Raw genomic sequence first — 24,000 nt, 5'->3', positions numbered from 1 at the left:
CAAAAGCTATGCCTCTGGCAGGGCCCTGTGGCACCCATCTTTGATCCTAGTGACTTAGGAGACTGAGGCAGGAGGATTACAAGTTTGAGGCTAGCCTCAGCAATTTAGAAAGGCCCTAAGTAACTTGATGAGACCCTATCTCAAAAAAGTAAAAGGGCTAAGGAGTAGCTCAGTGGCAAAATTCCCCTGGGTTAAAACCCCAGTTCTAAAAGAAAATAAAAGCCATTCTTTGTGCCAAAAAGCCAAGTTGTAAATGCAAAGTTCTTGAAGAAGGGGCTGGGGATGTGGCTCAAGCGGTGGCGTGCTCACCTGGCATGCGTGTGGCCTGGGTTCGATCCTTAGCACCACATACAAACAGAGATGTTGTGTCCGCCGAGAACTAAAAAATAAATATTGAAAGATTCTCTCTCTTTCTCTCTCTCTCTCTCTCTCTCTCTCTCTCTTTCTTAAAAAAAAAAAGTTCTTGAAGAAAGTTAAAAATGCTATTCCAGTGAACATGTGAATGACAAAGTGAACAGCCTTATCACTGATACAGAGAAAGTTTCATTGGTCTGAAGGGAATATCAAACCAGCCACAACGTTCTCTTAAGCCAAAGCCTAATCCAGAGCAAAGCGCTCTCTTTAGTTCTGCAAGACTGAAAGGTGAGGAAGCTGCAGAAGAAAAGTGAAGCTAGCAGAGGTTGGTTAAGGAGGTTTAAGGAGAGAAGCCATCTGCCTAATGGAAGTGCAGGGTGAAGCGCCAGTTGCCCAGAGGATCTCCTGACATGGTTGACAAATGTGGCTTCACTGCACATATTTTCAGTGTAACAGAAATAACCTTATATTGGAAGAAAATACCAGCCAGTGTTTTTATAACTGGAGAGAAGGTAGTGCCTGGCTTTAAAGCCTCAAAAAATAAGCCGACTTGGGGCTGGGGATGTGGCTCAAGCGGTAGCGCGCCTGCCTGGCGTGCGTGTGGCCCGTGTTCAATCCTCAGCACCACATACAAACAAAGATTTTGTGTTCGCTGAAAACTAAAAAATAAATATTAAAAAATTCTCTCTCTCTCTCTCATCTCATCTCATCTCTCTCTCTTTCAAAAAAAAAAAACCAGTCTGACTGTTGTATTAAGGGCTAATGTGGCTGGTGATTTAAGGTTGAAATCAATATTTATTTACCATTCTGAAAAAGCCCTAGGGTTCTTAAGAATTGTACCAGATAGACTCTGCCTGTGCTTTATATTTTATTTTTATTTTTTCATTTTTTTGGTACTGGGGATCAAACTAAGGGGTGCTTTACCAATGACCTCCCATCCCAGCCCTTTTTATTTTTTATTTTGAGACAGGGTCTTGCTAAGTTGCTTGGGGCCTCTCTATGTTGCTGAGGCTGGCCTTGAATTTGGAATCCTCCTGCCTCAGCCTCCTCAGTTGCCAGGATTATGGGTATGTGCCACCATGCCTGATCTGCCCATGTTTTAAGGAGGTTTAAGGAAAGAAGCCATCTCCATAATATAAGTGCAAGGTGAAGCAGCTAGTTGCCCAGAAGATTTAGGTAACATGGTTGATGAAGGTGGCTTCACTGAACAGATTTTCAGTATAGAAGAAATAACTTTATATTGGAAGAAGATACCGGAAAGCTTCAAAGCAAAGCCTTCTCTACAAAGCTGGATAATGGTACATTTTTTTTACACACTGGTTTATTAAATATTTTAAGCTCACTGGTTATGCATAGTAAGATGGATTCCTTTCAAAATATTACTGCTCATTGACAGTACAGCTGTACAAGATTTTTCTTTTTATGGTACTTGGGATTGAACCTAGGGGTGCTGTATCATTCCCAGCCCTTTTTCAAGTTATTTAAAAATCTTGAGACAGATTCTCACTAAATAATTCAGGCTGGCCTTGAGCTTGTGATCCCCCCGCCTCAGCCTCCTTAGTTGCTGGGATTACAGGCATAAAACCACCACACCTGGCAAGATCAATGTTATCATGCCTACTAACTCAACATCCATTCGGTCATTTCCTCTGCTAGATCTGGGCAGAGTAAATTGTAAACCTGGAAAGGATTCCCCATTCTAAATTAAATTAAAAGCATTCATGGGAAGAGGTTAATAAAAGCTGTGTGTGGTGGTGCATACCCAGAATCCCAGCTACCGGAAGGCTGAAGTTAGGAAGATCACCAGTATAAGGCCAGCCTTGCCTTTCTCCAAAAATTAATGTCAACACTAACAGGAGTTTGGGAGAAATTGATTCCAACTCTCATGGATGACTTTGAGGAGTTCAAGATCTTAGTGGAATAACTAACTACAGATGGGGTGGAACTAGCAGGAAAACTTGAAATGGAGCCTCAAGATATGGAATTACTTCAATCTCCTCATGAAACTTGAATGGATGAGGTGTCACTTCTTACTGATGAGCAAAGAAAGTAGTTTTCTTGAGATGGAGTCTACTCCAGGTGAAGATAACCTCGGATATTGTTGAATGACAACCAGGGATTTAGAATATTTCATAAACTTAGTTGATAAAGCACTGCAGGGCTTGGTAGAATTGACTCCTCTATTTTCAAAGAAGGACCGTAGATTAAATGCCATCTGGTAGCATCTTGCTCTAGAGAAATCTTACATGAAAGTAAGAGCTAACTTCATCACTGAGAAATTGCCATAGCCTCCCACCTTTGAGCAGCTACCACCCTGATGGTGAGCAGCCATCAACATTAAGACTGTCAGCAGCAGATTGCGGCTCCTTGAAGGCTCAGATGATCCTTAGCACTTTTAAGCAATAAAGCATTTTTAAATTAAGGTACTTATATTGCTTTTTTTTTTTTTTACACATATCACTGCTTTGTAGACTATGGTATAGTGTAAACCACTTTTACATGCACTGGGAAATCAAGAATTCGTGTGATTCACTTGATTGCAGTATTCACTGTATTGCAGTGGTCTGGAACCCAAGCTGCAGTGTCTCAGGCATGTCTGTGTAATGGCTAGTACTTTAAACTTCTGAATTTGTATACTGAAGAAAAGGTTTTCTAGAATGATCACCCTTCTAGCATATTTTGTTGATATAAAATACACTGTCCATTTTTCTCTTCTATAGGTCTTATGGGAATTAGAAACTTTACGTCTCATAAATCACTTTGAAAAATCCATGAAGGCAGAAATTGGAGATTATGTTGACTTGTATATAGTAGACAATGGAGAGGCACAGCCGTTGGACTTCACTGGCCAAGACTTTGAAAATAAACTTCGAGTTCCTCTACTGGAAATATTGAAATATCCTTATCTGCTTCTACATGAGCGTGTTAGTGAGTATCTTGGGTGTTTCTCAACTTACATGTTTTATTATTTAAAAAATTAGCCTGGGGATATAACTTGGTGCTGATCTAGTATGTGTGAGCCTTGGGTTCTGTCTTGTGTGCGCGCGTGCGCGCGCTCTCTCTCTCTCTCTCTCTCTCTCTCTCTCACACACACACACACACACACACACACACTCTGTAAGAAGAGTGAACACCAGATACTTGCCATATAAATACTATAGTTAAGGTTTTGCTGAATTTGTTTTGTCACATACCTACTCATTCAGTTAATGTTTATTGACATAATATATCTATAGCAGGGTTCTCAGCCTTGGCATTACTGACATTTTGGACCAGATAATTCTTCATTGTGGGGGACTGTGTTATTCATTGTGGGGTGTACAGCAGCATTCCTGGCTGCTGTGTACTATGCCAGTGGCTTCCTCTTCCCCACTGTGCTGTTATGACAATCCAGAATGTCTCCAGGCATTGCTGAATGTCCTTGGTGAAAGGGATGAGAGCACAATCCCTGTGTGTGAAAGCCATTGGTCCGCAGTGATTTTCACTGATCTCCATGGCATCGCATGTTGTGGTTGTCTAGACTTTGGTCGGTCCGTCCGTCCTTCCTTCCTTCCTTCCTTCCTTCCTTCCTTCCTTCCTCCCTCCCTCCCTCCCTCCCTCCCTCCCTCCCTCCCTCCCTCCCTTCCTTCCCTTGTAGAAGGACGCAGTACCTTTATTTTTATGTGGTGCTGAGGATTGAACGCAGTGTCTTACATGTGCTAGGCAAGCACTCTACCACTGAGCCACAACCCCAGCCCTCAGTATTTCTTTTTTTTTTTTTTTTTTTTAGTTTTAGGTAAACACAATATCTTTATTTTATTTGTATGTGGTTCTGAGAATCAAACCCAGTGCCTCACACATGCTAGGCTAGCACTCTACCACTTGAGCCACATCCCCAGCTCCTCAGTATTTCTTAATATAGATCTCTTCAAAGACATCTTCATCTATTAAATGTAATAAATTAAGAATACTTTTAAGGCATCTTATATCATCCACATTCATATTTTCTCAATAGTCGCAAAAATGTAGGATTTTGTCTCTTTTGTTTAAATCAAGAGTCCTGTCAGGGACTATGTATTGAAGTTGGTTTGTATAATTCATGTACAAACCATGCACCTGTATGTTTGTACAGGTACAAAAACATATCCTTGGGTTTTTTTGTTTGTTTGTTTGTTTTTTCTGTTTTATTTGTTTTTGGTATCAGGGATTGAACTTGGGGTGCTTAACTACTGAGCCACATCCCCAGCCCTTTTTTATATTTTATTTGGGGACAGGGCCTTGCTAATTTGCTGAGGCTAGCTTTGAATTCACGATCCTCTTTCCTCAGCCTCCTGTGCCACTGGGATTACAGGAATGTACCACCTTGTCTAGTTACTTTTTTCCCTATCAGTTGTTTGACTTGTTAAAAAGACTATCTAGTTGCCCTGGGGAAAAACAGTTTGGATTTTTCTTATTTTTAACTTGGGTCTCTATTCTTTGTACTATAATAAACTGAAAAGTAGACCTAAAGATTTAATTGGATGAACAAATTCTAAGTCAGTAAATTCAAAGTGATTAGATTCAACAACTCTAACAGGGCATTTTAAAAACATTTATTAAATAATAACATTCAGAAAAGTATATCTCATGAATTTTTACATTTATGTAGCCAATATTTAGATCAAGAAACAAAACACTATCAACATGCGTTGAATTCTTTTTCTAGTCATCATCCCTCTTTCCCTTCCCAACTAATGTTACTAATACTCTTTGAAGCTTAAAACACTAAAGTTAGTTGATCTATAGGGTAATTGATAATTCATAATTAATAAATAGCCATTTGGGGAAAAAGCTGACTCATTCTTCACTCCTAAATAAAGCCCAGCTAGGTCAAAATGTAAAATGCAAATGGAATTGACCAGCTCTATAACCATACTTCTCAAAAATACCCTGTGGAGATAATTGTCAAGTGTAGAAATATATATAGAGAGGTATACGTATTCTGGTAAAGAGTATGCTAAGAACATACCGTGATCACGTGAGTAGGCATATATCATGAATATTGTTCTTCCATTTACATTGTAAGCATTTGTATACCTCAATTAAAGTCAGGGGCAACTGACAACTTTTCATGTACTTAACATTAACAACTAAGGAGTCAGATTTAGGGACTCTTAAAATGTTGATAAGACTTATATTTTTATTTTCTGCCTCCTTTTTCCTATTTAGATGAATTATGTGTTGAAGCACTTTGTCAAATGGAACAAGCCAATTGCTCCTTTCAGGTTTTTGACAAACATCCAGGGATCTATTTATTTTTGGTCCATCCCAATGAAACGGTGAGTAGGAATGTTAGGCAATAGAAGGATATATTTTATTTATGTACAAACAGATAGCTTTCATGGAGGCTTGGTTTTGTTTGATTTTGCACTAGAGATATAACCCAGGGCCTCAGGTATGCTGGGCAAGTGTGCTTTACCTCAGGGTGCTATGTCTCCAGCCCCATAGTGGGTTAGTGGAGGTTTTTGGTGTCTATTTTAAGATATTTGCTAAAATATTTTTAAATTTTTATATTATTAAAGCTACGAAAAAGCTAGTATGATAGTGATACTTGAACTTAAAAGTGAAGTAAGGGAATAATTTTGATTGTCTTTTAATATGTCAGTTGAATTAATGAAGAAGGACTCCTCTCATTTCTTACTTGCTTACCCAACTCCAAAAACATTGAAATACTAGTTTAAATATTTGAAAAAATTATTTTGCTTATAGATTAAAAGGTGGGGCAGGGAAGGGCTGGGAAATTCTTAGGTGCCAGAAACAAAGAAGAACGTGAAAGTCAAAACAATGAGCAGGAACAGATGGAGAGAGCAACATTGAAGCATTGAAACCTGATATGGTCTTCTGGCTGAGGTTTGGGCTTTTATCACCCTATAGTGAGGCAGTCTGTGCTGCTGGTCCTCACACTTACAACTGAGTTACTGCACCAAGCCATCCAATAGCCATGAGAGGCTGCTCTGACAAAGTTAGGCAAAGAACAAAGGGCTCATTTTCGCCAGCTGAGAAAGAGCATGGTCTGGAATCTCCAGTCTAGGTGGTCTTGAATTTCAGTTTCTTTGTGCCAAACACAACAATGATAGGAAAAGTAAAAAATGAGGACATTAAAAAAATATAGTCACAATTCTTACAAGTTAACTGTTTCCATGGTCCAGCAAAGGAAGAGAAGAAGCCCAAAGTAATAAATGGGTAGAATCTTGTAGGCCTGCGTGGCTGTAGGTAGCTTGGGGCTCAGCTTTTGCAGTATCACAGAAATTAAAAGTGCACTCCAGGCAAGACAAAGAACCAGGCCAAGTTCTGTGTCTAGAACAAGACAGGTGGGGTTCCTCTGTGAAAGAAGGCTGACAGAGTACCAAGGTCTAACTACAGAGGCAGCAGGTTTTGGTAATAAGCTTTTTATCACTATAATAGCTGAGATAATCAACTATAAGGAGGAAAGTGTTATTTTGTCTTAATTTTGGAAGTTTTAGTCAGTGATCAGTTGGCACCATTACTTTGGGCCTATAGCAGCACATCATGGCAGGAGTGCATGGTGGATCAGAACAGTTCTCATGGCCAAGGACTGAAAGAGAAAGGAAGGAACTGGGAGTCCCATAATGCCCTCTGAGGGTATGCTCCCAGTGGCCTGAAGATCTTCCGCTAGGCCCCACTTCTTAAAGGTTCTGTCATCTTCCAATAGAGCTAAGCTAAGGACCAAGTCTTTTTTTTTTTTTTTTTTTTTAATGTATTTTTTGGTTAGACAAAACCTTTATTTTGTTTATTTATTTATTTTTATGTGGTATTGTGGATCGAGCCCAGGGCCTCGTGCATGCTAGGCGAGCGCTCTACTACTGAGCCACAACCCCAGCCCAGGACCAAGCTTTTAACGTGGGCTTTTGGGGACATTTCAGATGCAAACTATAGCACAGGTCTCAACTCATAATCAGATTCTGGGCCAAGCACTTGCAGGCTTGGTGGCTGAGTCTACATTGTGTCCTGTGTAAACCAAAGTCAGGGAGCCCTGACCTGCCGACAATAGACTGAGTTCTGGAGTAGGACTCTGCGGGTTAGATAGAGATAATCCCAGCTTTATAGTTAGGAAATTGTATGGAAAGAGTAGTGGAGGAATGTGGAATCCCTCCCTGTAGGATGAGCTTGCAAACCAGTTCCCTGAATAACACGTGAAGAACATGATTGTTAAGCTGTATTGCCCAGACCATTTCTGTTGGCCCTTCCACTGAGGTCAGCTCTGGAGGACATCTGTTGTGAATGGTGTGAGAGGTGTGTAGGAGATAGCTGTATTACAGTTTGGATCTAGGGTGTTCCTTGAAGACCTTTGCCTGTTAAAGGTGTGGTACCCAGTGCAGCAGTGTTCAGAGGTGGGCCTTGGAAAGTGACTGGAACATGAGTGCTTCAACCCCATCAGTGAATTAATGATGTGAAGGCATTATTGGGAACTGTGGGTCTTTGTGGGTGAGCCCTTGAGGACTGTATCTTAATCTGTGTCCCCGCCCCCCCTTTCCTGGTTGGTGTGAGCTGAGTAACTTTCATCTATCATGATGCTCTGCCTCTCCTCGGGCTCAAAGCAATGGAGCCAGCCCACTTAGGACTGAAACTTCTGAAACTTTAAGTTGTTATTGTCAGGAATTTGGTCACAGCAACAAAAAACTGACTTCACACACCTGTTTGGCTATAGGAGGATAAAATGGGAAATTCAAGATCTGATCCAGGTGATGATAGGAATAAAACAGGCAGTGGGCTGTGGCTCAGTGGTAGAATACTTGCCTAGAATGTGTGAGGCACTGGGTTCAATTCTTGGCACTGCATGTAAACAAATAGATATTAAAAACAAAACAAAACAAAACAAAAAAAAAACAGAGCAGCACAGAGCCCTGGTGTTTGTGAGGTGCTGAGATAAGCAGTTGGGGAGCAGCTAACACTGGTAGTTACTTCAGTGCCATCCCATCAGAACCCTTAGGACTGAGGAATTGCAGCCTACTAGTGCTTTCTCCTAATATTGCTTTGCCCTAACCTTGGAAATGTAAGTTGTGTGGCAGTGACTGATTATTATTTTTATGGCTTGAGTTTATCCACCACTCTTATCCCTGAATTCATTGGGAGTAAGCCAGGCTGGGGGCTGGCCTTCTTGCATAGTTAGGAAGGTATTTGAGAAAAAGATTTCAATAGAAGTGATAATACCAGGGCATTGTCCAGGAATTAAAAATTATAATAAACATGCTAGAAGAAATAAGAGAAGATATAATGTGAAATGAGAACTGGAAAACTAAGAACCAGTTAGGCATAATGGTGCTTGCCCAGAATTTCAATGACTCAGGAGGCTGAAACAAGAGGATCACAAGTTCAAGGCCATCCTGGGAAACTGAGAGAAACTCTAGTCACAAAATAAAATAAAAAGGGCTTGGGATATAGCTCAGTGGTAAACTGCTCTGGGTTCAACCCCTGGTATTAGGGGGAAAAAAAAAAAAAGGAAAAAGAAAACATAAGATAGGAGATAGGATGAGTAATAGAATGGCTGTGGCTGAGAAATTGAGTTACTGAGAAGACTAGATTGAGCAGATCCTTAAGAATGAAAAAAGAGAAATAGATGACATAATAAGAAAAAAGTAGTAATGTTAATGTAGATAAAAGAAGTATCAGAAAGAGATACTAGAGAAATAATGGATATAAATTTACTGGAATTAAAATAAGGAGATCACTTGATTCTAAAGACCTATATAAAATCTAAGAAGAAAAGGAAAAGCCAGGTCTCAACATCAGCAAATCAATGAAATTTAAGAGTGGCAAAAATAAATTGGAAAAGATTAAGAGAAGACCATATTGTGAAAACAGAATCAGATTGATGCCAGATTTGTAGCAGTCCTACTGTGTGCAAGAAGACAGTAAAGGAGTATTTTTATGGAGAGAGCTTAAAAACCTAAATTTGTACCTCTACCCAGACTCATTTAAATATAAGAAGATAATTAAAATATCCTATTTGTATAAGGTTCTAGGTCTACCACACACAGGCCAGTACCAAATGAAGTACATAAAAGATAAGAATCCAGGAGATATTATAAGAGATACATAAAGTTGGATAAATACTGTGGTTGAATTTCTTTTTTAAAGTTAAATTCAAAGAAAGTGAATATATCAGCAGTAATTTGGAATAGGTAATAGCAACATGATGATGGGTTTGACCGGCAAGGAGATCAAGGATGTGGCAGCATGCTGTTAAGTTTTTATCCTAAGGACAGAGGTAGCTGAGAGTTATTAAGAAAGAAGAAATGCTTTTAAAGAAATAGAAAAAAGGCTTATACATATAAACATATTGAAGGACATCAATATTTAATGTAAATGGGCTGAATTTGTCAGTTAAACAATAGATTGAATTACTGAAGACGTAAAATCTAGAAAGATTCTGCTTCTAAGAAACACCTAAAATATAATAAGGACAAAAAAAGTTGATTACAAGGGATAGAAAAATAATAGGCAAATACTAGCCTTAAAAAAAAAAACTGGTGAAATTATAGTATTATCACATAAATAGTCTTTTTTTAAAAAGGGTCGTATGTGGTCAAGTGAGTAATATACTAAAGTAACATCAAAGTAGATGTTGGGAGTATTGGTAGAATTAACAGGGAGAAATATGTAAATTCATTAATGTTGTATGAGATTTCGACATACTCCTGTTAGTCGTCATTTTATTTATTTTTCTTTTTTGCAGTGCTGGGAATTGAACCCAGGATTTGTGCATGCTAGGCTAGTGATCTACCACTGAGCCACATACCCAGACCTTCTTGTTCTTTTATTTTTATATATATATATATAAATGTATGTTGTAGGTGAACACAATAGCTGTATTTATTTTTATGTGGTGCTGAGTATCAAACCCAGTGCCTCATGTGTGTGAGGTGAGCGCCCTACCACTGAGCCACAACCCCAGCCCCCTTCTTGTTCTTTATTGATGAATCAGTAGACAAAATCCAGGAAGGGAATTAAATATCTGTATAATACAATTTATAAGCTTGACTTATGGGCTACATATATGAGCTGTGCATCTAACCAGTTTTTCAAATACTACAAAGATGACCACATACTAGACCATAGTGAATACTTCAACATACTTTAGTGACAGTTTGAAAGAATTTGTAGAAAAGAAACTAAGCATTGATTATGAAGTAAAAATAGACAAAATTATTATTAAGAACTGTTGTTAATCAAAATATACCATTAAGAGAGTGAAAATAGAAATTAAAAATTGGGAGATTTGTATGATACTAGCAATACTGCAAAAGAAATATGGACGAAGATCTGAACAGGTATGAGCCAACAGAAAAAATATGTCCATCTAATAAACATACAAAGGAATGCTTTAATTTAAAGGTCAGGGAAATAAGAGCACAGAGTCATATCATTTTGCACTTCTGTGAATCTTGTTATTGCTGGTAAGGAATAATTGTGTAAGTATAAACTGGTGCAGCTACTTCAGAGAATAGTTTGTGGATGTTCACATATCTCATGATCAACATTTTAATTCCTGGCTTAGTATGTGAAAGAGAACTTAAAATTTTTGTAATAGGAGGCCTATATAAGAAATTCCATAGCATGCTACCCAGAGTGAACAAAAATTTGGAAACAACCCAAATACCATCAGTAGGAGGGTGGATGAAGAAATTGGTTTGGTCAGAAATTGGAATATTATGTAGCAATTAAGACAAACTTGCCAATTTGAAACTGTGGATGAATCTTAGTAATATTATAAGTGAAATAAAGTACCTGAAGATTACATATAGGAGAAAACCCTTTCCACAGGGTTAACAAAACAAAATGAATACTTTTTTTTTTTTTTTTTTTGTGTGTGTGTGTGTGTGTGTGTGGTGCTTACAGTGGTCTTCATTGTAGTCAGTTAAGGTGCTGTCCAGTTTAATTTGTTGATGCTTTGGACATGTGAATACCCTGCCACTAACCACAATTTCCTAAATGTAACCATATGTTTTTTCTGTGATTGCAAAATAGTGATTTTCAACTCCAGCAGTGTCTTGATATTTATCAGACAGCACTTGGCATTAATCATACTGAAATCAAGACCCTTTTCCCTTTTCCTCAATTACCTGTTTATTATCAGTATAGATTCATGGATACCTTTGTTGTGGGGTTTTTGTTTTTTGTTTTTTAGGAGTTTGTAATTCATTAGTCATGTTGGCTTGAAGCTCAGGCTTTTACTCATTAGGTCTTTTTCAAACTTCATTAACTGTAACTTATAGTTAAAAATGCATTAATTGAGTGCACACATACATAGCATATAAAACAAAGTATTTCATGAAAGGCTTTACTATACAGGGTGCACTCTTGATATTTTTCTCTTCTACTTTATTTAGTTATTGACTTGAGTCTGTAATCACTAAATTTAATTTATGGCCTCTGAGAAATTTAATATCACTTCTATATGTTTTGCTGTCATTTAGAAGTGATCCGTGATTTCTTTGAAGATGTCTGGTTTTTGCTCTTTTTAAATTATTATTATTTTCTTTTGGGGGTACTGGGGATTGAACTCAGGTGCACTTGACTATTGAGCCACATCCTCAGCCCTATTTTGTATTTTACTGAGAGACAGGGTCTCACTGAGTTGCTTAGTGCCTCACTAAATTGCTGAGGTTGGCTTTGAACTCAGGATCCTCCTGCTTCAGTCTCCCAAGCCACTGGGATTATAGACATGTGCCACTTGCCTGGCTCTTCACCTTTTTAAACTTTCTATTATGGAGAAGTTCAAACATACAAAAAGGGAATGGCACAGTGAAATCTCCCATTTATCAGTCAGTAAGCTTTATCAATTACCAATATGTACTCAACATTTTACTCTGCTTTGGATCAGTTTAAAACAGATCTTGGACATCAAAGCAATTTATCCACAAGATAGTTCAGTATATGTTTCTAAAAATTAAGAACTTTGTAAAAAATGCCATTTTCACATATAATGTTTTTTTAATACTGTATTTCCTGTCGGTGTTTAAATGATTGGAAATGATTGTCTCATAAATGTCTTGTTAAGTCTATTAAGTTTAGTTTGTTCAGGATCAGACAAGATCTATATTTTGTCTTAATTAGTATCTTAAAATGTAGAGAAAGTCCAATTTTCTTATCTAAGCTGTTGCTGTACATAGGTAGACCTTTGTTGAATGAAGTCATAAACATACTCTTGTTTCTGCATTTAGGTTCGGCGTTGGGCTATCCTGACTGCAAGAAACTTAGGAAAAGTGGACAGAGATGATTATTATGACTTACAGGAGGTTTTAACTTGCCTCTTCAAAGTCATAGAGTTGGGGCTTTTAGAAAATCCAGACATCTATACTTCTTCTGTTCTCGAAAAGGGTAAACTGATTCTTCTGCCTTCACACATGTATGATACAACCAACTACAAAAACTATTGGTTAGGTGAGTATTGTTTCTACACCAATAATTATTCTTCCTGAGTGTCCTAAACAGGAAGTAATCTCTTGGTTATCTGGTCCAAATTTCAAAATTCAGGATTTCATTGTTCCTAGTTCCTGTTCTGTTATTTAATTGACTTAAACATTATGTGTATTATTAAACATTACTTATCCTAGATACCTGTGGAAGAGGTACATTTTCAAGCACTGGCAAATGAATCTTGTTTAAAGCAATATTAGAACAACAAAGTATAAGTTAAATAGTTAATTTTTTTGGTGGGGGGTGCCAGCAATTGAACTTGAGGACACTTGACCACTGAGCCTCATCCCCAGCCTTATTTAGTATTTTATTTAGAGACAGTGTCTTACTGAATTGATTAGTGCCTCCCTTTTGCTGAGGCTGGCTTTGAAATCAGGATCTTCCTGCCTCAGCCTCCTGAGCCGCTGGGGTTACAGGTGTGTCACTGCACCTGATAGTGGTTGACTTTAAATAGGGTTTGATCATTAACAACTCTTTTGCAATGTGTAAAATATTTGCTGGTCTAAAGAAACATGAATATTATTTACAAGTTTGGTACTGAGTCAAAATGGTTCTTCCCCATTTCATCAATTCCAGGTCCTAAGGTCATGTACTATAAATGGCATTAATTTTTCTTCCTTAGTGATGTATGAAGTTGGTACATTTAAAAATCGAAGGCATCTTAGACTTGATGAAATACAGGTTACATGGTAGTCATCTTAGACTGTTCTTTAACCAAGCCTGTCTCATTCTGCCCTTTTACCCTTGAAACAGTTTAGGTTCTATTACTTGGGAGCCACTGTACTCAAATATCTTAGACTTATATATATTTGGGGAATGGGGTTCTTTTTGGTTCATCTTTCTCCCCCTTTTGCCAGCAAAACCAGAAAAGGCATTAGAATAGTGTTATTTCATCACTTCAAGAACACTGTGAATGATCTTACAGGTATTTGCATGTTGCTGACCATTCTTGAAGAGCAAGCCATGGACTCACTGTTATTGGGCTCAGACAAGCAAAATGACTTTATGCAGTCAATCCTTCACACCATGGAGAGGCAATCAGATGGTAACACATTTCCCTTGCTAACTGCTTTTGAGTCTTGTGATGATGCACTTCTAAAATGCTAGTGTCAATAGAAGGAGTGGGGTGCGATATTGTGGGGAGAAAAGAAACTAATTTATTGTTTATGGTTTACATCACAGAGACAGACTTTTGAACTGGAAAGGACCTTTAGAGTAAAATTTAAGTACCTTCCTTTTACTATGGAAGAAGTGACTGAAACTTAAAGTGGTTTAACTTCCACATTGAAGCAGTTAGTGCTGGAATGAGCCCTGGAATCCCTGGGCCTTTCACAGGTGTGGTAACTAATACTGGGCAGAGCCTCACTTTGCCCACAGTCTTTACCTGCTTGTTCATTTTACCAGTCACATGTGTTGTTTTTTGTTTGTTTGTTTGATACTGGGGATTGAACTCAGCACTCAACCTGAGACATATCCCAGCTCTGTTTTGCTTTTTATCTGAGACAGGGTCTCACTGAGTTGTTTAGTGCCTGGCTTTTGCTGAGGCTGGCTTTGAACTCATGATCTTCCTGCCTCAGCCTCCTGAGCCACTGGGATTACAGGCGTGTACCACCACACCTGGCTCACATGTGCTTAGTGAAATTTAAATTAATTAAAATTAAAAATCCACCTTTTCAGTCCCACTAGCCATATTCCAAGACTCAGTCACCACCAATGTGTGGGGATTCAGTGTAAGTGTAGATATGAAGCATTTCCCATCATCAGATGTTCTTGGATAGTGCTGATCTTAGATGGTTTTTAAAAAAAGATCCTAAAATTTGTCATGGTATTTATTAGACCATACTCTTGCTGTTGCTTGAATTAAGCTGATAACAGAGTGCTTCTAATATTTATGAAGGAATGAATCAACAAAACATACCAGATTCTATGCCAACATAATGAACATATTTTCCCACCTTTCACTTTTCTGAAAACAGCTTGACTGGATATGAACTCACTGGTTGGAGATTTTAGAAGAAATATGTTTTATTTTATTCGTAGCATGTCTTTTCCTGATATATTATTCCTGATTAGGGTGATTACTGATTCATTTGCCAGCAGTTGCTTCATAAATTGTTCACTTTTCCTGTGCATATCTGCACATATAATTTTGTCCTTTCTGTTAATCCAGCTCACCTACCTTCTTCAAAATGTGAGTCACCTTTCTTAAGAAATCTTTTATAACTGTCTTCACCTAACTACTTTTTTTCTTATATGAGAGCTTATTAAACATGAGACAGCATCAGTTATTGTGAGGGATACAAAATGCCTAAGAAGAGCTGCACAAATAACTGATAAAAAAGCAGAGGTGGTATGTGTCAGTGAGAGAGAGAGAGAGAGACAAACAGGGAATAAACCCAGGGAGTTGTGAATTTTGGGCAAGTGTTCTGTCACTGAACTACATCCTGGCCCTTTTTATATTTTGAGAGAGGATGTTGCTGAGCAGCCCAAGCTGGCCTTGAACTTGCAGTCTTCCTGCTTCAGCTTCCCAAGGACCTGGGATTATAGGTGTTCACCTCCATGTCCAGCAAAAAAAATAAATAAATAAATAAAAGCAGAGTTTTAGGAAGTCTAAGGGAAATACAGCTATACATTCAAGGGTGACTAAATATTGTCAATAACAGAGTCTTTGGCCCAGAAGAGTTCTTTCTGTAGGAAATGAAATGGCTGAGCAATATTTAATAAAGAAAGAGGCATTTAAGCTGGACAGATGGATAGAATTTTGATAGATGGTGCTTATTTTGGAAAAAGCTAGTGATTTTTTTTTTAGTGTGAGATTGTGGGAATATGAAAACAATAAGCAATATCTTGCAAGTTCTTGACTTAGAATTTTCTTTGAAGACATAAGGAGCCATTGAAGGTCTTTAAGTAGGGCAATATCTTGCCCACTGTACTTCTAATAGAGGAGGGAAAGTACTGGAAGTAAGAATTGAGGAGCAACAGGGATTTCTACAAAATGAAAGGAAAGAAGAAATTTGTCTCTAGGTTGGCAGTTGACTAGTCAGGAGACCCATGAGTTACAAGGCTATGTTGAAATACGGATGAACGGAGGGGTATGTATCTTTGCTCTACCCCATTGGTGAAAGGATTCAGTCCTTCCTACCAGCTATGCCATATAAAAATTCAGAACTGTATTGAAGCAGAATTTCTTGTATTATGGGCCTCATTTTGATCTGTAAATAACAAGTTTCTCCTTCCCCTTTTTACCCGTTCTTTGTTTCTGTTATTTAGTGGAGAGTGGGAGTATAAAGTTCCAGGAATGGGGTGAGAAGTTGATTAGGAAGTATTGTCAGGTGTAGCAAACAAGGTAAAAAGGTTGTGTTTATCTAGACTGTTTTATTGCCTATTAAGCAATTGTTCCCCTAAAAAAAATTGTTTTTAGAGGTTATAGTAGTTATTTGATAAAATTTTGAAAATTTGCTAACTTTATAAAAATCTGTCTCAAGAGTTGGTATGACCTTAAATTATTTGCTACTTTGCTTTTAGTTTTGTTACTAGCTGGGTAAAGAATGCTTAATACTCAATACATTTTAGTGTATTTTTCTAATTGTTTTGTAATTTTGCAATTGCTACATTGTATTTCAGATGATAGTGTGGATCCTTTCTGGCCAGCCTTACACTGTTTCATGGTGATCCTGGATCGCCTTGGTTCTAAGGTTTGGGGTCAACTTATTGATCCTATTGAGGCATTTCAAACCATTATCAACAACGTGAGCTATAATAGGGAGATCAAAAATATACGGAACAGCTCTATAAGGTTAGTTAATGTCAGGAATTCTGTTGCAGTTGACTCAACAAGGGGTTTTTTTGTTTTGTTTTTGTTTTTGTTCCCCTGCTTCATTTCAGTAATTTTTAATTTGTTCATATTTAAGGACCAAGTTAGAACCGGAGTCATATTTGGATGATATGGTGACTTGCAGCCAGATTGTATACAATTATAATCCCGAAAAGGCCAAAAAGGTATAAAACGATTTGAAAATTCAGATTCTATTACATAGTGATTTACATAATTAGTTGCATGATGATTTTATGATATATACCTGTTCTACATTAGCTGCTACCAAAGGCCTGGTAATGGAGCCAGGTGAATTGTGCTTGGGAAGATGAACTTGTTACATTAGTGTGCAGACTTTGGAATTAGACAGAAGGTTTTTGGGCTGGGGGAAAGAGGCATGACTAATAATCAGAGCCAGCTAATGAAAAGGGCATAGCATGGAAGGGGGTAGACTTGCACTAATGAAGCTTTAGTGTCAGTGTTCAACTTATATTTTCAATTTTTGTAGGGTTGTATATGTTGATATATAGTAAACAAAAATAGGAAAGTTTAGGGATACACACACACACACACATTTTTTTTTTTTTTTTTTTTTTTTACAATTTGGGGTTAAACCTATTACTGTACTTATTTACCTGAATGTATTTTTCTTGTTTTAGGATTCAGGGTGGAGATCAGCCATTTGTCCAGATTATTGTCCTAATATGTATGAAGAAATGGAAACATTAGCCAATGTACTTCAGTCAGACATTGGTCAAGACATGCGTGTCCATAACAGCACATTTCTGTGGTTCATACCTTTTGTTCAGTCCCTCATGGATCTTAAGGACTTGGGTGTGGCTTACATAGTAGAGGTTATTCATCATCTGTACTCTGAAGTTAAAGATGTCCTCAACCAAACAGATGCTGTATGTGACAAAGTCACTGAATTTTTTCTTCTAATTTTGGTGTCAGTAATTGAACTGCACAGAAATAAAAAGTGTTTGCATTTGCTGTGGGTTAGCTCCCAGCAGTGGGTGGAAGCTGTTGTAAAATGTGCCAAGCTCCCTACCACTGCATTTGCACGGAGTACAGAGAAATCATCTGGAAATTGCTCCAAAGGAACAGCAATGATATCATCACTGTCATTGCATTCAATGCCATCTAACTCTGTACAGCTTGCTTGTGTGCAGCTGATCAGGAGTCTCCTGAAAGAAGGGTACCAGCTCGGGCAACAGACTCTTTGTAAGCGGTTCTGGGATAAGCTTAACTTATTCCTTCGAGGAAATTTGTCTCTAGGTTGGCAGTTGACTAGTCAGGAGACCCATGAATTACAAACGTGTTTAAAACAAATTATTAGAAATATAAAAGTCAAAGTACCTCAGTGTAGCACTTTTGTGGATCTGACTCCATGTAAGACCCCACCTACATCTTTTAAAGAAGAAAGTGAACAGATAGACAAGTCTAAGAAAGACATGCTTTGTCTTGAAAATTCTAGCCCAACATTTTCTAAAGAACCAATGAAAATTGACACACATCAAGTGCAAGAGAGCATAATGATTAAAGCAAGTAGTACTGTGGAAGAAGATGGTAATGAGCAGAATTACATGAAGGACTTGAATGTGGAAGACCATCCCTCAGCTGAGTCACACTTACAGCAGTGTAGTAAAAGCCTGTTTGCTGAAAGAGCTCCAAACCAAGGTAAAGCGAGCAGAGGGGTACAGAAGTCTGTGAAGGAAAGCTCTCATATGCCCCAGAGCTGTCCTTCAAGAAGTGGTCCAGACAAGGGCTGTGGCCGGGGAATCATCAAATCAACACGTTCACTGACTGATTCCTGCACTGATTGTCTGGCAAAAGTAACCACATCAAGTGAGGATTTCTCTTTAAAGGATGATGTTCTTGGTAAAACCTCAAAACCAAAATCTAAGGCACAGAAAGATGAAATCTGTGCAAAGTTATCACATGTTATAAAGAAGCAACACAGAAAAAGTACTTCGATCAGTGATGCTATCAGTTTAGGGGAAAATCTGACTGCATCTAATATGGAGACTTTCTATTTAAGAAAAGATGCAGGAGTTCAGAAAGGGGATGGCTTCACACATGATCCATCTTTAAACCCTAATGGTATTCCAGATGGTGAAAATGGAGAACAAAAATCTCAAAACAGTTTATCACTGAAAAAGAAACACTTAAAGAGCCAAGAGTTGGATATGTTCTCTTATAAAAATAATTGCAAAGTACAGGATTGTTATGCTGATGATAAAGATTTGGTTTCATTTACAGAAATTACCAATACTTTGGTGAAGAAAACATCTCCCTTTAAAGATCCTGTGACTATACTGAAATCAAGAAATAAGGATGTGAATAAGAGTGTGGGTCTGATTTCCTCTAACTTGGTAAGAGAGCAGGCCCCTGGCATCAGTCCTAAGTCTGATACCTTAACAGATTCTCAAGTGGATAGAGACCTCCACAAATTGTCTTTAATAGCTCAAGCCAGTGTTATTAAGTTTCCATCAGATTCAACTCTAAAAAGTACATCCCAGCTGCAGAGAAGAGTAAAGGATGATAAAAGGTGTTTCACAGCTAACCAAAATAATGTTGTGGATACCTGCCATGGACAGATTATTGTTATTTCAGATTCTGATGATGATGATGAGACAATTCTTGGGTTTGAAAAACACATTGAACAGGGCAAAGTATCTATTGAGAAAGAATCTCTGGCACAGCATGATTCAATAGTTACTACTACTGTGGAAAAGAAACTTATAAAGGAAGAAAAGACAAACTCCCTTTTGCACTTTGAGGAATCTGATTCTCAGTTTTTTGAGTTTGAAAGTCCATCTGAAGTGTTTTCAGTTTGGGAAGATCATAAAGTGGACAAGAATTCAGTTCAAGAGACTGAAAAAAGTTCCTGTGTGACTCATGTAGCCGACAGCACCAATAATTGGGGCTATGGTACAGAGTATGCATCTGAAGAGGCGGTGTGCAGGGTCGTGGAGAGTGTCGAGGAGCACCCAGAGCCTCACAGCAGCAGTGCTTCCCTGGAGGATCTTCGTGAAATCCAAGTTAAAAAGCCTAAGAGGAAACGATTTGAAAAACCTGTGTCTGAAGATCCTCTCAGGCCTTCATCTTCTGTCCAAAATGAGGACCATTCTGATGTTCTTAATGAGAGAGAGCTTACTGAAAATGACTTACAGAATACAGACGTGAGGACTGTAACTCCCAGTTCAAGTGTTCAGAGGGCCACGGCGGTTTCAGTAAAAAAGTCTCCAAAGCTTCGGACTTACTCAAAACCCATTAGGAGAGTCCCAGTTTCTAAAACTAAGAAAACACATTCAGATCCCAAAAAAGGGCAGAATAAGAGTTCACATTACCTAAGTTGTAGGACGACTCCTGCTGTAGTTCCACCAAAGAAATTTCGCCAGTGTCCTGAACCAACTTCCACAGTTGAGAAGCTTGGTTTGAAGAAAGCTCCTCGGAAGGCCTTTGAGTTGTCCCAGCGATCTTTAGAATATTTAGTTCAGTTACGCGATCATGGCAAAACTGTCGGAGTAGTAGACACCCAAAAAAAGACCAAGTTAATTTCTCCTCAGACTCTTTCTGTTAAAAATAATAAGAAACTGCTGACAAGTCAGGATCTTCATTCACCAAAGCAGGCACGACCTAAGTCACAACAAAACAGACAAGAACTTTTTGGTTACGGAAGTGCAGATGCTCCAAGGGCAGGGACACGTAGAACACATAATTCTGACATACTTGCACCTGAGTCTGAGAGGTCAGATTATAAAAGCAGTGATGCACTTGCCAGCGGTGATGAAAAGCAGTTAAGAAAAGACTTTCCTTCAGAACCAGAGACCAAAACAGCAAAGTACACATCTCAGGTAACTGAGGGTGCTTGTGTTTTGAACCAATGTGATTCTGGAGGGTTGAATGGAAGACTGCCAGCCAACGAAGGAGTGGTCTCTACTTTAGAAACCCCTTTAACTGGAGGTGATCTTGCAGCACACCGTGTTGCAGTGCACACAGAGATAGCAGCTCTGAAAGAAGTGGATCCTGAGTCCAACAGCGATGCAGAGGATGACAACTTATTTTTAACACAGCATGATCCCGAAGATATGGATTTATGTTCACAAATGGAGTATGGTAATGATAAGCTCATTGAATTGGTTCATGGAAAAGATACAGTTCAGGTAGAAGAAAATTCTGTGAGTCGGCCTCAGTTGGAATCTTTGAGTGTTACAAAGTGTAAATTCAAAGATGGTATCGAAACCACGAAAAGCCAGGGCGAATGCTGCTCAGGACCCTCTGAAATCAAAGCAGATGAAGATGTGTTTCGGAAGCCTGGCTTGCCTCTTTCTGCAGCCAAACCTTTAAGACCTTCTACCACCAAGGTTTTTAGTTCAAAGAGTACTTCACGCATTGCCAATCTTTCCAAGTCTTTGGAAAATACTTCACTTCCATCAGCTCTAAAAAATAAATCAAATGGGGTACAGTCTATTCTGAAAGTACCACAGCCTGCTTCCCTGGTACCTCAGAAGCCAGCAGGTGATGGGAATAGTTTGTGCAATGTGCTTCATTCTCAGGCTCCAAATAATTCCAGCAAGCAAGGCTACAAGCTTCCATTTGGTGAAAGCAAATCTTTTTCAGTTTCTTCTCCAGTAAATATTCTCTTGTCATCACAGTCTATCTCCGACACCTTTGTTAAAGAGGTCTTAAAATGGAAATATGAAATGTTTTTGAACTTTGATCAGTGTGGGCCCCCAGCAAGTCTTTGTCAGTCCATCTCAAGACCTGTGCCTGTCCGATTTCAGGATTGTGGAGAGTATTTTAATGTTTTTTTACCTTTGATGATATTGAATACTTTTGAAACAGTAAGTATGCTTTTGTCATTTGCCTCTCCTTTTCAAGTTGCTTTATTGCTGAGTCATAATTAGAGGACACTCTAGGGACCTGTTTGATTCCATGTTGCTGTTAGATTTCATGTTAAACAGATGTTTGTACCAGCCACAGTTCCAGATGCTGATGGTACTGTTAACCTTTGACCCCTGCAGTTACAGACCCAGTTCTTGCACTGATGGGCGAGTCTGGAGGTAGCCTAGGGGAGAGCTGACCCATGCAGAGCTTGTGCAGGATATAAGGGGAAGTGCCAACGCACAAGGAGAGAGTCTTCCGACTGCATTTGTTTTTATTTTTGGCTTTGTTTTTTTGGGGGAGGTGGGTAGGAACCAGGGCACTCGCCCATGAGCCACATCCTCAGACCTGTTTTGTATTTTATCTAGAGACGGGGGTCTCACTGAGTTGCTTAGCGCCTTGCCATTGCTGAGGCTGGCTTTGAATTTGCTCCTGTCTCAGCCTCCTAATTGTCTGGGATCACAGGCATGCGCCACCGCACCCAGCTATGGCAGTCTTTCTTATGCCGCCTCAGCCCCAGCATCCTGTTGTGGTTCTTTTCTTCCTCAGCTTCTTGACTAGGGTTGCCAAGTAAAATACAAGGTTCCCGGTTAAATTTGAACCTCAGAGCTACGTATGGGTGGTACAGACCTAGAGTTGGAGGCCAGCCTGGCCAAAATAGTTAGATCCTGTCTTAAGGAAAAAAAAAAAAAAAACTGAACCTCAGAACTACATTTTGAGGGACTTATGTCTATGTGTGTGTGTGTGTGTGTGTGTGTGTGTGTGTGTGTGTGTGTGATTTTCAAGGCAAAAAAGGAGTTGGGAGTAAATTTTTTTATTTTTCATGTTTCTTTGGAAAAAAACAAGACCTGGGTGTTCATTAAGTTTCTTAAAATTACAAGAATTGAGGTAATGTTCATGAATTTATTCACTTACTTGATATTTAGGTGCCCATTATGTGCCACACGCATTTATAGGCCTGGGAGGGAAAGTGGTCTCTGCCCTCTACAAGATACTATTTCATGTTGGGATAAGCGTTCCAGCGTGACCTAGAACAAAGAAAGCAGTGTGCTTTAGATAGCAGGTTAGAAAGCCTCTGTGAGCAGATGGTGTTTACACAGAGACCAAAGGATCAGAAGGAGCCAGCTGCAGGAGTGTCCTCCAGACAGGAGTGCTGGTAGCAAGCAGGTTGGCGTGTTGGAGAAAAGGACCTGTGTTGAACAAGGGCCGGTGCTGTAAGAGGGTGTTCAGGGCATTGTTAATACTTGGCAAGATAAATGGCTTTTGTAAAGCTTGAAAATGAACTTCAGCTTCAACCTTTAAAATGAACTTTATGTCAAATCTTTTGAGTAAAGTAATGCCCCAAATCTTAGTCATTTTTATAGGGTTCTGTTCTTATTTCATGTATGTGGTACTTTCAATTAGCTAAAGTTTATTAAAAATAAACTTAGAAGTTTTTCTTAATTTGTATACTTGTTTCCCCAGTTTTTTCCTGTTCATTTTAGTGTTTGTAGTTCTTTTCTTAATTCCTTCTTTCAATTGGCTGATTTCTGGTGGTCTACTGATGTTTAAGAGCAGGAAACGATAAAGTAGATTGGGGCATGATTCATAGTAGCCAAAATATGAAAACAATTTACATGTCCATCAGCTGACAAATGGATAAACAAAATATGGTTTGTTCATTCAATGAAATATTATTCAGCCATTAAAAGGAAAGGTGTTCTGATTCATATTCATTCATTAACTTTGAAAACATTGTGCTGCTGAAAGAAGTCGGGTGAAGAAGGTCAGGTTTTATGATTCTGTCCATGTGTTGCCCAAAAAAGGCAGGTTCATAGGGACAAAAAGCAGATGAGTAGTTGTCAAGGAGTGGGTGGGTAAAAGGATTGAGACTATAATAGGTATAGGATATTTGGGAGAATGATGGAAATTATTAGACCAACAATTTTTATGGTGTCAAGATAACTTTGTTTAGTTTATATATATATATATATATATATATATATTTTTTTTTTTTTTAATTTTTAGTTGTCATTGGACTTTACTTATTTACTTATATGCGGTGCTGAGAATCGAACCCAGTGCCTCATGCATGTGAGGCAAGTGCTCTACCACTGAGCCACAACCCAGCCCAGCATTGTTTAGTTTTAATTTTTAGTTTTTCTAATAAGTCAAGGCTGTGGCATCAACCCCAGTCCTGGACCAGGGGTCATTACCCTTATTCTGGTATACTTATTATAACTTTACTTGCACCTTGATAATGGAATACTGTAGCGGGTATAGACTTAATTAATTAACTAGGGATTGAATGCAGAGAATAATGTATACTAGGTGAGTGCTCTGCCACTAAGCTACATCCCCGGCCCAAGTACTGACCCTTTTTTACAAAACATTGGTATCCTATTTAGAATCTAAAGTGTAGTGTTTGATTATCCAGTTATATGCTCTAGTACAGGTGGAATATAATGAAATTAACATAGAATTATCCCTCAACACAAAGATCA

At 38.5% G+C, this 24,000-nt stretch overlaps 1 protein-coding gene across 12 annotated transcripts in view; it reads left to right on the top strand.

The window, feature by feature from the left end:
- Setx (senataxin) overlaps positions 1-24,000 on the top strand; it is an 87,486-nt gene that overhangs the window by 11,352 nt on the left and 52,134 nt on the right. For 10 of the 12 annotated variants that reach the window (XM_078048509.1, XM_078048508.1, XM_021723660.3 and 7 more), the window contains 8 exons: positions 3,075-3,282; positions 5,542-5,651; positions 12,558-12,777; positions 13,739-13,858; positions 14,984-15,004; positions 16,438-16,609; positions 16,725-16,812; positions 17,287-21,477. In XM_078048509.1, the coding sequence (XP_077904635.1) occupies positions 3,075-3,282; positions 5,542-5,651; positions 12,558-12,777; positions 13,739-13,858; positions 14,984-15,004; positions 16,438-16,609; positions 16,725-16,812; positions 17,287-21,477 (5,130 nt within the window). The remainder of the gene's footprint in view (positions 1-3,074; positions 3,283-5,541; positions 5,652-12,557; positions 12,778-13,738; positions 13,859-14,983; positions 15,005-16,437; positions 16,610-16,724; positions 16,813-17,286; positions 21,478-24,000) is intronic. The other 2 variants (XM_005321103.5, XM_040286530.2) reach the window with 2 other exon arrangements.

Source organism: Ictidomys tridecemlineatus, chromosome 4 (assembly GCF_052094955.1).
Source record: "Ictidomys tridecemlineatus isolate mIctTri1 chromosome 4, mIctTri1.hap1, whole genome shotgun sequence".
Lineage (NCBI taxonomy): Eukaryota > Metazoa > Chordata > Mammalia > Rodentia > Sciuridae > Ictidomys > Ictidomys tridecemlineatus.
This window is presented reverse-complemented; position numbering and strand designations above follow the sequence as displayed.